At 45.4% G+C, this 14746-nt stretch overlaps 1 protein-coding gene across 1 annotated transcript in view; it reads left to right on the top strand.

Annotated features, from left to right (window-relative positions):
- The window catches only part of PTPRC (protein tyrosine phosphatase receptor type C), an 88786-nt gene that overhangs the window by 57427 nt on the left and 16613 nt on the right, over positions 1-14746 (top strand). Inside the window, exons 8-18 of the mRNA XM_054576549.1 lie at positions 353-490; positions 3927-4037; positions 5442-5501; positions 6451-6600; positions 7716-7924; positions 9774-9834; positions 12024-12132; positions 13047-13081; positions 13317-13426; positions 14364-14454; positions 14540-14616. Of these exons, the coding sequence (XP_054432524.1) occupies positions 353-490; positions 3927-4037; positions 5442-5501; positions 6451-6600; positions 7716-7924; positions 9774-9834; positions 12024-12132; positions 13047-13081; positions 13317-13426; positions 14364-14454; positions 14540-14616 (1151 nt within the window). The remainder of the gene's footprint in view (positions 1-352; positions 491-3926; positions 4038-5441; positions 5502-6450; positions 6601-7715; positions 7925-9773; positions 9835-12023; positions 12133-13046; positions 13082-13316; positions 13427-14363; positions 14455-14539; positions 14617-14746) is intronic.

Below are 14746 nucleotides of genomic sequence, written 5' to 3'. Positions count from 1 at the left end.
GGCGCGAGGAAAGCCAGCCCGGGTGTGTGAGGACTGAAGACGAGACAGGGACACCTCTGTGAGGGGGCAGCTCACTCAGGTGCAGCCTCCGCTCGGAACGCAGAACCGTGAACTGACTCCATCGGTTCAACTGGACACATTCTCAGAATCCGTTATGATTCCTAATATGGTCTTTAAAATTGGGTGTGGTAAAATAATGCATTGTGAGAATAGTTTTCAAGATCTTTTATTTATTATTTTTGCTATTTGCATAGGTTTGCAATCTAACAGATAGTAATTATAAATGTGAAATCTAAAAAGGAAGTTATATGATATGTTGCATTAATACATTCGTATGCAATACTTCTTTCAGATGAGAAGACTCTATCTGAACATGGAACTACCCCAACAGACCTAGAACCCGATAAAAACTACACCTGTACTTCAGAAGTGTCCTATGATGATTATACCGTTGTTAAAATAATGCAGACTATTAAAACAGAACCTAAAAGTGAGTATAATACTTACACATATAGGTAAAAATATTTTCTTTTTATATTGTTATGATTCGCTGAGTAACACAGAAATTGATGTTACAGATTTGGAAACAAGGGATTCAGAAATGTACTTGTGTCTGTGTCAACTTTTTAAAGTAGAATGTGGAAATAAAGACCCGGGCGAGGTCTCGCTGCTGTCTGGGCCGCACATGGCAGGCGCTGTGCGCTGGCGGGGGCGGCGCGCGGCGAGGCCCGCGCAGGCGCATCTCCTCTTTGCCCAGTTCAGCCCCCTTGTCCCGGGGAACCGCCCCTTCATGGGGCGGCCTTGCCCTCTGCCCCTCATGCCCTGCCAAGGTCAGAAGGCAGCGACAAGCAGCTAAAACACAGTGGTAAGCCCAAGAAGTGATGCCCCAATAATAACTGGTATTGCTAAAATGCCAGCAGTATAAATAATAACAAGAGTATAATACCCACTGGCAGTGGGAAAATAATATTCTGGCCAATGAGAGCACCCGGGAGATGAAGAGGGGAAGGAAGTATGAAGTGCCACAATCCCGCTCATATTGAGGGGAACCAGAGAGAGTCCAATTAAATTTAGAATCTGCTAGAAAATGTATGTTATATGTGTATGACAATTTATGAGTGGCCGCTAAAAAATAACAAAAAATGGGAACCGATGGCATGGCCTATAAGCAGTAGAAGTAAGTCCTGGAATGAAAAACAAACTGTGCATGTTTGCCGGGGATAGGGGGTTAGGGAAAAGGAGGAGGTTCTGGACGGGCCGAGGGGGAGGGAGCAGGACGAGGCAGAGAGGGTGGGAGAACACCGAGCAAAAACAATCAGGCGAGATAGCAGAAACATGCCTCGGCATCTCAAAAGTCACTATAAACATAAATGGGTAAATTCACCTTTTGAAACATGGATACTCAGGTTTGAGTAAAATCAGGACATGATTTGGGGATATGTCGTAGCCGCCCAGAAGATGGAGTGATATTTTAGAGGCATTTTAACACTTGGCTATATATGACAAGGGAAAATACATTTCTGCCTGGGTGGACTTGCCTATTCTGGACATTTAATAGAAGTGAAGTCATTTAACATGTTGTCTTTTGTAACCGACTATTTTCACTTGGCATAATGTTTTCCAGATGCATTTGATACGTTGTAACGTGTACCGATGCTTCAGTTTTCTTTTTACTGCCTAATAATATCACATGGGTACACCTCATGTATTTTGTTTGTGTCTTCGTCCGCTGAGGGACACGTAGGTTGTTTCTGCTTTTTGGCTATTAGGGGTCCCGCTGCTATGAGCCATGCTGCATACTTGGGGGTAGGCACACTCTCGTTTCTGCTGTGCTTGTACCTAGGACTGGAACTGGGGGCAGGGGGTTGTGGCAACGCCATGTTTTGCATTTGGAAGAACTGACCCTCTGTTTTGCGAAGTGGGCGCCCCTTCCCCGCTCGCCCGCAGCGCAGGAGGCCCTGGTGCCTCCACACCCCCACCAAAACTCAGGGCGATCTCTGTTTTATTTCAGCCATCCCGGTAGCTGTCAGCTGGTATCTTATTGTAATTCGGATTCATGACTAATGATTTGGAACAGAGCTTCCGGAGTTTAATGGCCATTTCTATATCTTTTATCTGCCACATTGCTGAACTTGTTTATTTTTTTTTTTAATGGAACAGACTAAAGTGACCCTAAATTTGATGCGGAAAGGCAGCTGTGTGCTCCAAGAGCTACCTGAATTAGCGTAACCCTCAAAATGATTCAAAACCACAAGATGAAAAATAAAATTCTATAAAAGCTATGTCCTCATTGTAACTAACAAAATTAATATTTTTGGATAGCGAGTACTACATTTATTACAGTTTTTCTAAATCAATGTAACAAACTAGGAATCCCAGAAAAAAATTCATTTTTTAAAAAAAGCGCAAAGGCAATTCAGTGAGGGAAAGCATAGTTTTTTCAACAAGTGGTCCTGGTATCCCTATAGAAAAAGACAAGTGTCAACCCTTACCTCTCACCAAAAACAAAAATTAACTCAAAATAGATTGCAGACCTAAACTAAAGCTAAAACTATAACATGTCTAGGTAAAGACATAAGAGAGATATTTTTTTTTTCTACTTTAGTGTAGTCAAAATTTCTTAGGGCACAGAAAGCAAGAATAATGAAAAAATTATCTCAATTGGATGTCCTCAAAATTGGACATTCTTACTCTTCGAATAAAGCCATTAAGGAAATAAAAGATCAAGCCATACGTTGTGGAAAAATACCCACAATTAATTTCTTTAAACCAAGACCGTTCTCCCAAAATACAGACTTCTTTCAACTACAAAATGAGACATTGAGTGACTCAGCTCAAAACGGGCAAACGTTTTGAACATATGCTTTACCCCGCCCCGCAAAAGACACATGAATGGCCCATAAGCCTATCAAAAGGATGCCTCATATTGGTAGTTGTCCGGGAGACGCCGTCGGACAGCGGCGCGGTGACGGCGTGGCGCGCCGACTCACCCGGCTAAAATTAAACAGACCGGCCATCCCGGCCATCCCGTTGGTGGGGAGGTAAAGCGATGACGCAGCAATGTCACCGCAGGTATTGACCCCAGAGGAAAGAACGTGTCCCCGTGAGGACTCCGCGCAGGTACTCCTAGCAGCTCCCCTCCTAACAGCCAAAAGCCGGGGAGCAACGCACGTGGCCGGCCGCAGCGAGTGGAGAGCTGAGAGGCTGACGAATGAGATGACTCCCCACGGTCGCGGGCGGGCCGGCTCCCCGGGGCCATACGCGGAGTGTTGTGTGCTCGGCCTGAGAAGCGCTGACCCTGGTTTTATCCGAATGCAATGGGTCCAAAGACAAGCTGCACCCGCAGCGACGGAGAGCAGGCTGGAGGGCGGTGGGGGAACCGGGGGGAACCGGGATGGTGAGCGTGTGGCAAACGCTGTCTGTCTCGGCTGATTTGGGGATGTCGTAGGTGTGGGGAGGTGCGAGAACGCGCTGAGTCCTACGTAAGCCGGGTCTGTTTTAATGTACACGGCACCTCGTGCATCCGAAGTGAGACTGTGTCCCGGTCTTCATCTCAAGTCCTGGTGACAAGTTTCTGGAAGCCCGGGGAAGGGCTCCTTCAAATAATGACTATGGGATGCATCAGGCCTGCCGGTGACGGATTTTCAGCACAAGGAAGCCTAGAAATCCTGGGTAGCCGGACAGTGACATGCAGGAGAGGGAGGGGGGTCCCCAGATAATCTGCGAGTCAGCGGAGTGTCTCCAAGTCACGATGACCTGGTTAAATGATCTCAAAAGCAAATTTAATAGGACCAGGCGTCTTTTTAAAAATGCCTTTATTAACTCAGCGTTACTTAGAATGTGGCTCTGCGTAAGGGATGCTTACAAGGTCAACAATGTTTTCCTTGTATCTTGATTTTCCCATTTTGTTCCGACGCTCTCCACAGTTCCGGGCATTGTGCCGACATTGAACTGCACGGTATATCAGCAACAAGCAAGGATCACCTGGGAGCCGCCTTCAACTTTTTTCCATAATTTTCTTCTTTGTTGCAAGTCAGGTAATTTACATAGCATATACTTCTGAGTTGGGAGAGAGAGATCGGGAATTGGAACGTTCTAGAAACGGGGGCCGTGAGAGCGAGCCTGGCGCCTTCCGTACAACGACGGTGGCCTGCCGCCTGAGCGCCTCGCTCCAGAGCCATGTCTGCTCCCTGTGGGCTCTCCGGCCAGCGATGACTGAAGCCCAGAACGCCCCATGCTCTGCTTGCCTTTCTTGGTCTTCCCATCTTTACACTCCAAAGGCTGGAGAAAAGACTGTCTCTGGAAGACAATGCTCGTTAGTGTCCTCCAAATAGTATGGGAGTGAGTTCTACTGCTTGGAACTCATTATCCGGGCTCACGAACAAACACCTTACAAACCTTGACCCCCCCCCCACACACAATACTGGCTGTCAAACCGGCTGAAATAAAAGCTCTTGGAACTCCATGAACCCCATTTATTTTGATACAGAATGGTGGGCGTTAAGTCGATTGACTCCAGCTTCGAGGCTTCCTGAGAAACAGACCCTCAACCAGGCTAGAACTGACATCTTATCTCACTCTTTAGCATCCCCTGGTGACATGGGGACAGTGGACACATCACGGAGACAGGGAATGTGCACGTGTTAGATCAGATCTTTTCTTGCAGAGTTTTTGCAGGTCCCCAGGCACAGCCAGCGGGACCAGAGGAGGAGTATGCCCAACGCTAAGCAGAAGCTCAGCCCCACCGCGGACCCTTGTCCCTCGCCCGCACGGGACAGTAGGCACAGTGGGACCCGGAACCTCCACGCCCAGTCCCATCCTGGCCTTGTTCTTCCTGCCCGTTAGGTCGCAGACGGGTCACCTAATCCGGGGTGGCCAGCCAGCAGCCCGCAGGCCACCTGCGGCCCAGGATGGCTGTGAATTTGGCTCAACACAAAATCATACATTTACTTAAAATACGACCTAGTTCTATGACTAAGTTTTATTACTTAGATAGGTACATTTTCTATATTAGTGATCACGGACTTGGGACCTGCTCCACAGTTTTAAGGGGCTGCATCGTAATTCGGGTTATTATATGAGGACCTTTTTTTTTGCTTATCTGTGGTGGTGGATATCACGAAAACTGTGCACGGGCCCTTTTTTTTTTTTAACTCCTAAGTTTTCGTTAGTGTTTGTGTATTTAACGTGTGGCCCGAGACAACTCTTCTTCCTCCAGTGCAGCCCAGAGATGCCAAAAGGTTGGACACCCCTGGCTTAATGCCTCTATGGCCCAGTTTTCTCATCTTTAAAATCAGATGTGAGAATGGCTAGTTTACTCACTTCTACCACTTAAAACAGTGCTTGGCACGTAGAGAGATCTATGCATTATTTTTAATCATGGTTGTGTTAATATTTTTAAAGAGGTTTTATTTATTTATTTTTAATGATCGATGTCACAGGGACGGGACAGAAGAAGCAACACAAAAGCAAGCCGGCTGGGGACCTGACCTGCTCCCCAGGTATGTACTCTGACTGGGAATTGAACCAGGGAACTTTCGGTTTGTGGGACAACGCTCAGCTCGCTGAGTCACACCAGTCAGGGCTGATTGTGTTAATACTATTGTCGTCGTAAATGCTATGTAGTAGCTGGGTGCCATGCAAACATTCCTTTAACCCTTCTGTCTTGATGTCACTTGACTACTCAGAAACAGTCAGCGACTAGTGGTTTTTCATCTTCACAAACGCTGATTCTTCTGCCTGAATGTTAAAACATTTAAACAAGGACCTAACATTCATGCAACCCCCACCCCCCCCAGCTAGAATCCACGGTCTTGCTTGGGCTTGTCCCTAAACTCAAAATCATCTTTTCTTTCATAAATTTTTTTTTCACCCTTACACCTATTCGGTCTCACGCACCTTTCAACAACAGGTCACTCGTATTTTACTACTGGCATGAACTTTCCCCTCATTTCTCACGTCATGAATTACTGTTGAGTAGAACTGATTATTCATGATCAAATGGATTGTGCATCTAAAATCCCTAACAGCAGCTAATATCAATGGTCCAAGTTTGGAGGTTAAGTATTAAAAAAAGGTTCATTTAAAAAAATCATCTTTCTGAAACAGCCCAACTCAAGATTTCCGTAATATCCACTGTGAGGTGCTTTCTCAGGAAGGGAAGAGGCCGTCTTTACAAATGTGCCTTGACTTACTACATCATTTGTGTACCAAATTAATTAAATGAAACCATAATTTTTGAACATTTGAGTTTGTTTATAACAATGGAATTTATTCCATACAATGGCTGATCATTGTATGCACTTCTGAACACCAAGGATGTATTTACACCTATTTTCTCAATCACTCTGTTTGCGGTCGGCTAGAAATGATGTCACCGAGACATCAAATGAAATACGTGGTGATCTTGACTTGTAATAACTTAATACATGTTTTCTTTTTCTCCCTAAGAAGGCATTTGCTATGAACTTGCCAAGGAGACCTATGCTGAGTTGAAAAAATTGGACCCTTATACAGACTACGAGGTGACAGTTTCTGCCCATGTCAGGGAAAACCGTGAGGGACCTCAAAGGAACTGCACATTTCGGACAGAAGCAGCACGTAAGTCATACGCTTCGATGTTCAGTTTTTCTCTGCATGTCAAGGAGCAAAGTAGGAACAATTAACATATAGCACCTCTCTCTTTATGCTTCACTTGGGAAATACATGAATCTGTCTTATTTGTTCACATCCAGGGTTTATAATATTTAAAGTACAATGATTTGAAAACTTGTCATGGGTTCTCTGTATTCTTCAGCTATAATCATAAGAACTATAAAAGCAAAGCATGAGGGCATGTTAACTGGTACCACGCGTAACCATATGGGCACGGAAGTACCTAACCGCTTAGACTGGAAACGCAGTGTCTGCCGTTGTCTGCGCTGCCCAGAAATATTAAGTACGATTGGTCAGACACCTAATGATGTCGCCCTCAGAAAGCATTCCCTTGCTAACTCCGCTTCCCTGACCAAACGCCTCTTCAGACAAAAGTGTCTTATTAACATTTGTCTGTCTTTGTGTGGCCTTGTCCGCCTGGGGTTCCCTTTTCCCTGTCTGGCCTCTCTGTCATTTCCAGACGCTGAGCTAAACCGGCTCTGATGTAAACGTTAGGCCCGGTAGGTCAGGGACAGAGGCCGCGTGGGCAAGGCGACAAGGGCAGCCTTGCTGGCACCAAGTGCACAAAGGAACCCCTTCTCACTCAAGGCTGGACATAAAATGTTCGTAATGTCCTTGCGGTTTGGGTTGAAAAAGTCCAGGTTCTCGAGTATCACGCTTTTGTCCCAATCCTCGATTTCCATGGCATCACAGGAAATGGACAAGGCGCCGCCGCTGCCGACGAAGCCAGGAAAGAAGGGCACAGAGCATCCCGGCTCCGTCTCCTCCCGCCCCCGGCCCCTCGCCGGCCCCCCGCTTTCCCTCGGTTCTGTAATTCTGCACAGCTTCCTTGCAGGGCGGCATGGACACCCAAGGCTTTGAGTATAACCTACGTGCCAACAGTCACTGAGTGAATAAGTGATTTATTTCTAGATGTTTTGTTAAAATGTTTTTTGCCCGAGTACTGCTGTGACTTTCTCCTCCATGTCCCCCAATGAACACCGAAAATTGTTATGTTGTAAACATATAGCGTCACGTAAGTGCGTACCAAATGATTGACCAACCTTTCTTCCTTTCGGTAGCGCCAACTGAAGTCAAGCATTTGAACGTTTCGCCGAAGTCAGATAACAGCATGATGGTGGTTTGTCAGATGCCCGACCACATCAACGGCCCCAACCTAAGCTACTCTTTGGACGTCAAAACTGAGGGCACCTTGGTTGAAAGTCAAAATAAAGAAAAGTGCCAATTCCTTGTGCACAATCTTTACTATTCAACAAACTACGACTTTGAGGTAAGATTATAATTTCCGTAATCACTATAGTACGGACATCCGTTATAACACTTACTATCTGGCACTTGAATAACTGGGACCGCGGCTCATGTGAACTCGAGAAACTCTGAAGCCTAACGCAATCACACTTTAAAAGTCTTAAAAGTTCGACCGCAAACTTTTCACCCCTGTACGAAAAAGAGTAGTTTAAAGCAAATATTCTGTCTGAATATTTTCGACCTTCAATATCACACCAATATATTGCCTTTAGGTTACCAACCTATTGTATATCATTAATATATGATATCATCAATACATGATGCTCTTCTCTCCTTCCAGAATTTTCTTCTCCCATTTGTCAAATCAGGTTCAGTTTTTCTGGAAAGCGATAGGTGAACATCATATTAAAAAGCAACCCTAAAATCCAAGTGAGGAGATCATTGCTGAGGTGTTCACCATCTCCTCTGCTCTTCAAGACTTCTGGTCTTCACCACGCATGCGGAGGGCACGCGTGTGCTTCAGGCCTGCGCCCCCATCCCCGCCTTCGCGAGGGGCATCCTGTTTGCCTTACTCCTTGTGATGGCTGCTGCCTCACAAACTGATAAAGCTATTTTTATAATCATTACTTTAGTACTTTTCTCTTTTGCAGGTGTCTTTTGATATTCTTCTGCTGGTTTTTTGGCCGTTTATTTCTCTTTTCTTTTTTTGTTAATTAAAGAAAATTAAAGCTTTTAGAAAATGTGGACTAGATCCCATATCTATATTGCTTATCACTAATTCCTCCATGACTGACAAAATTATATAATGAGTGCATTACTAGAGTAAAGTGCTCTTGTTATTGATAATTCCTAAAGAGTTTATAACTGCAATTTGAAAGTTTTTAATTTACCTGTTTTTTTTAAGACAGCATTTCTATATTTCTGGTGCTTGAATTTCTTTTCTTTTTTTGCTATTATTCGGATATAAAAGACAATTTGTTTTTACAATAGCTACTTGGAATTTCTAAAATCTTTTTTACAGTTCAGCATGTGATGCACATGCATGTTTATTCTGTGATTCCTGGAGAAATCACATAGCCTTCATAGGGTAAATGCTCAGATATATATTTCCCAGATTAATAAGTTTAGAAATTTTTTTTCTTTGTCATTAATCTCTTTAAAGATATTATCCACTTGATTTTTTTCAATGAATTTATTTTTACTTAAGTTTGTTTTTGCTTTTGCCCAACAACCTTCCTGCTTCGTAGCCCTTGTCAGTTTCCCCGCGACGCCACGCGGGGTTCACACCGCCTGTGTTCAGTCTCGCGGGATGCAGGAGCGGAAGCTGGTGGCGTCTTTACTGTAGATTTTACCCCACGTCAGTTGGAGCATCAGACTTTGCCAGCTGGACATCAATGACATTCCTGGGCCATAAAGAGGAACATTGTGATGGCTACATTATATTGCTTAGTTTGCCACTGGAGAATTTTTATGTGCCTTTTATGTATTGCTCATGTGAGCACTGTATGGTAGATATTTACTTTTAAAATAAAATGTGAAGCTAGTAGCCTAATGATAGGGAATTTAACTTTAAATTATGAATATTTTGATGTGTTGGATTTTATTCCCTCGGTTTCTTTATTCTTATTGATATAATATTTTTGCTGAATGGATTAAGATTTCTTTATATCTTTTTCACTGTTAAATATTTTCTTTTAAAAAATATTTGATAAAATACTGGCATAACCCTAAAGTGGCAACTTTAAATTAAAGATAGCCAGTATACATTTAATGAAAATAAAAATTATTGTATGAGAAATACTGTATGTGTTATATTATAACATATAAATTCACATTAGAAAGCTATTTTCCCTTTTCTTACTGAAATTCAGGTCTATGCACACAATGGGAAACATGCCGGGCCTAGAATTACTATTTCTCAATCAACATCATGTAAGTCATTTCTTGGCTATTTTTTATATTTATATTTAAAAATGGTTTAACACAAAGCTTGAATATTTTATACTCATGTCATGTTTAATTATTAAATGTTTAAATTGCATATATTTTATAAACATGATATTTCAAGTTATCTGAGAAAAACAGATAGACACAAGCATCCTATTAAAATACAGTATCTTAAAGGCAAATTAAGAAATTCAATGAATACAAGATTGTCAATTTCATAAAATCATTCCTCAAAGGATTGATCTGCAAAGATTATTAAATTATGGTTATGTTTCTGACTGCTGCGCGTGTCCATAACAAAGCGTGTTTGCTTTGTGTAGTTTAGAGACTGTGACCCATTTCCCCCTGGTCTGTCCCTCAACAGCACCCTTGGCAAAAGCAGGTGGTGGACCTGCTCCCGAATTGCCCAAGTAGAGTGATGGTTAGCATCGCCTCATAATAATAGGGCCACTTGATTTTTTTATCAGTAATATTAAAACATTTAAAGACAAATAAATGTGCATATGGGAAAAAGTCGTGTGAAATGTCCTCGTCAGGAGAGCAGCCGCGCGCCCCACTGTGCGTTCCTGTTGTCTTAGCTGCGCCCCCAACGCACGTGAGCGCATTGCCTGCCGCTCTGCCTGGGGACTGGGGTGTCGGCAGCTGAGCCGAGCTGATGGAGGGAGAAGACTTAGGACGTTGTTTTGAGTGTTCCCTGCCTGGTAGTGTGGCAAATAAAATTAAATTACTGAAAGCTCTACGTCTGCCCGCCCCCCGCCACCTTCTGCGCTCTCACGTGTGCACGTGACCATCACTGATACCTTGTCTCCGAAAGAGGGAAGATATAGAAGCAGCTTCTTTTTCCAAACCGCTTGACTAAGTCTCAAGTAAAAACTTAGCTATTGTGGCTCAGATTTAGTAAAGTTCCTGAAGTTAAATGCCGAACGCATTCAGCCAGACAGCTTTGATTTTATGCTCATATAAATATTTTATAATCCCTTATGATACAAACAGTGTCATTGAGCTTCTCCGATTCTGTAAACAAGTTTTCGGGGCAGTGCCGATGCTTGGGGCTCATGGCCCCAGCTGGACGAGTCACACGCGCGCGGCGCGGGCCTGGAGGAGCCGGCGGCCACGCTCCGAGGCGGCCCAGAACCTGCCTCGCTCCGGCTCCTCCCGTCTGTTTCCTCTCGGGCCTGACGACCCCACCAGCCCTGCCCTGGGCCGAGCCCACAAGGCCCTGCCTTCTAGTAAAACAAGGGGGCAGTTCTCTGGGCTCTTCAGCCCTGACCAGCCGGCACCATTTGTCGTGGTTGCCTCTGGGCCCCTCCCTGCAGTTCTTCCTTTGGGTCGCCCTCCTGGACACACGCTCAGGGCGTCCGTCTTCCTTCACTTGCTGGTCTCCTTGGCTGGCTCCCACTCTCCCTCCAGCCCTTTGACGTTGCCGAGTCTCAGGGCTCGGGCTTGGGATTTCTTTCCTCTCCATCCAGTCTCCTGATGAATGATTCAGGCTTAGAGCTTTAAATAGCAACTCTCAGTTGAAGACCCGCAAATGTATGTCCGGTGCCCGACGTTTTCTCGGAAGATTTCTGGCAAGAGCGTTCCAAAGTGGCCTCTCTCACTTCCTCTTTAGCTCCCTCACGCACACGTCCACTCCTTTGCTCACATGCTCAAGTGCACACTGGGCTCTCGTCCTCCTGAGAGGCCGCCCTGTGCCCAGCCTGCCAGGTCCCCAACTTCCGCTCCACGGGGCCACTCTCCCAACTCCAGAGCTTTGGACCCGGGCTGACCGGTCCTACTTTGCCTGGATTATGGGATTCAAAACAAGTATTCACAGAAGCCTGTATGATGCACAAGTCAGAGTCTATATTCCTCCTTTGCTCCACATCCTGCAGGGTCTACGCTTTTGACTCGGAACCAGCATGGCCTGAACGCAGTTTACAATGCCCCCCAAATCCGACCCTCCCCCCCGCCCCCGCAGCGTGCTGGCACTCTTGCTGTTGCTCGGACACGCCTGGCACGTTTCTGCCCCCGGGTTCTTGCCCTAACTACCCCTCTGCTTAATATGTTGTTTTTTGAAAACCTCGAAATAAATGTGACTTAAAGTGTTAAGCCCTTTAAATGTGATTATTCAAAGGATCCAGCAAACGGGATGGCATAATCATCTCTCTTCATGTGTGATTTTCCATTCCTAGATAACTCTAAAGCACTGATCACATTCCTGGTCTTTTTGATTGTCGTGACTGCAATCGCCCTCCTCATTGTTCTCTATAAAATCTATGACCTGCACAAGAAAAGATCCAGGTAAGAGCCGCGTCCGACAGAGACCCCGTGATACCAGTGATCGTGATACCGGCCGAGGCGCCGCCTGCGAGGCGGGCGCGGGCGCAGGCGAGGGCGGGCGGCCGAGGGGCGCGAAGCCTGGCTCGTCGACGGGCCCTGGGCCCAGGGTTCCCCGCACGGCCTTATTGGCTTATGTTAAATATTAGTATTTCCTACATTCACTAATCACGGTACAGATTTCTTTTAATACTAACCAGGGACAAGGACGTGCGTCTATCCATGCAAAGGGGGTCAGAGGGATCTAGGAATGACGGTGACAAAAGGAAGGAGAAAACTACTTAGGGATGTATGTGGAGTCCCTTGGCCAGGGACAACCACACTTTATGAAAAACCAGAGTTTTAAAGTAAAATAATTTCATCACTTGTCGCCATTTAGCAGCCACCCCTTGGTTTGCTTCCTCGCTCTCCCTTTGCTCTCCACCCCCCTCCCCTCCTCCGTTATCCACTCTCCTTCCTTCCCGTCCTCCCCTCCCCTTCCCCCTCCCCTCCCCTTCCCCCTCCCCTCCCCTTCCCCCTCCCCTCCCCTTCCCCCTCCGCCTCCCCTTCCCCCTCCCCTCCCCTTCCCCCTCCGCCTCCCCTTCCCCCTCCCCTCCCCTTCCCCCTCCCCTCCCCTTCCCCCTCCCCTCCCCTTCCCCTCCCCTCCCCTTCCCCCTCCCCTCCCCTTCCCCCTCCCCTCCCCTTCCCCCTCCGCCTCCCCTTCCCCCTCCCCTCCCCTTCCCCCTCCACTTCCTCTTCCCTCCCCTCCTCTCCTCTCTTCCTTCATTATCTGCCTTGCCTCCATTCCCTCCTTCCTTTAATATATTTGCGACATATGAATTGAATGCCAACTGAATTCTATGTTGAAGAATAGGAACTGACACTTCTTATTTTCACAGCAATTTGGATGAGCAGCAGGAGCTCGTTGAGAGGGGTAAGGATGCTTTTTTTTAACCGATGAATTACTTGCCCCCCCATTTGAATCCATTCATTTAAAATAAGAATTCCACACTTTTTATCTAACTTGGACCACACCTGTTGCCACAATGGCAAAGCCTAAATATACTTATTTAATCAGCAAGGATTAAATCCAAGCTGTAAATTCAGTGGGCGGGAAAGTGAGCCTTTGAAAGAGAGACTCTGGCCTTGACTCTTTAATCTGCTTAAAGATGATGAGAAACAGCTGATGAACGTGGAGCCCATCCATGCCGATGTTTTGCTGGAAACTTACAAGAGAAAGATGGCCGACGAGGGGAGACTTTTCCTGGCCGAGTTCCAGGTGGGTGCTCTTCTTGGTTTGCAAGGGGGAATTCTACTCAGTGATCCAGATACCCGGTTAAAATGCGCCTTTTTAATGTATCACACACCATATTGCAACGTCATCAAAGCAGATCTTCTGAGCAGAAATTGACCAACCAGAAGAGAGACTCATAGGAAACTGGTCAATATTCCAAAACAATGTTTCGTTGTATTAACACATATTATGAAATTGTGTCACAAAACCTACGTGGCGGATTTTGTCCTTGGATTCTCAGTAATCAGCCAACTGTGGGTTTGGTTTTTGTCTTTGAGTTTTGTTTATTTCTTTTATTAAATGTATTGGGGTGACGTTCATTAATGAGATTACATAGGTTTCAAGTGTACAATTAATTCTATGATACATTGTCTGTATATCACGCTGTTTTCACCACCCAAGGTCAAGTCTCCTTCCGGCACCATATTTTTGACCCTCCTCACCCTTAACTAACCCCTACCCTCTTCCCTCTTGCAACCACCATACTGTTGTCTGTGTCTATGAGTTTTTGTTTGTTTTTCCCCTTTTATATTTAAATCGCAGTTGATATACAATATTATATTAGCTTCAGGTATTCAGCTCCATGATTAGACAATTGGAGAACATACAAGTGATCACCCCAATAACTCGAGTACCCATCTGACACCATATATTGTTATTGCAATATTATGGTGTTTTTAAATGAATTTTAAAATGGTAGAACAATTAATCCTAAATTTCCTGCCTCGGAGAATTTATTCTCCCAATGAGGAATGTGTTGGTTTTTATAAAGTGCTTTTTGCACCGTTCCCCACATTCGGTTCAGCGGCTGCACGCACCTTGTCCATCTGCATAAAGGAATCACATTACAGCCTGTCTCATGTCCACACTGTTTTCGCTGAGCCCTCTGTGACCCAGGGACCTTTGTGTGGGTGTCTTTCAGAGCATCCCACGGGTATTCAGCAAGTTCCCTATCAAGGAGGCTCGGAAATCCTGCAACCAGAATAAGAACCGTTACGTGGACATCCTTCCTTGTAAGTGTCCTTGAGAGCGGTTTGCCACGTGTGCCGGCTTAGCTGTTCGTGGTCGCACTGACGCGTCTTCCTTCTCTTTGGACAGATGACTATAACCGCGTTGAGCTGTCTGAAATCAATGGAGACGTAGGCGCCAACTATATAAACGCCAGCTACATCGATGTGAGTGGCCTGCTGACATCGGGCTATTTTATATCTTCATCATTTGATTCCGTGCCTTCTTGCCATGCAAAATTTTAGAAGTGTTGCCTGAGATGGTTTGAAGTAAGCCCATGATATCACTGCTCCAAAC

The sequence above is a fragment of the Pteronotus mesoamericanus genome, unplaced genomic scaffold (assembly GCF_021234165.1).
Source record: "Pteronotus mesoamericanus isolate MK-2021 breed Mesoamerican mustached bat unplaced genomic scaffold, CSHL_Meso_final contig_347, whole genome shotgun sequence".
Lineage (NCBI taxonomy): Eukaryota > Metazoa > Chordata > Mammalia > Chiroptera > Mormoopidae > Pteronotus > Pteronotus mesoamericanus.
The sequence above is the reverse complement of the archived record's forward strand: the minus strand, read 5'-3'. Positions and strand labels throughout refer to the sequence as shown.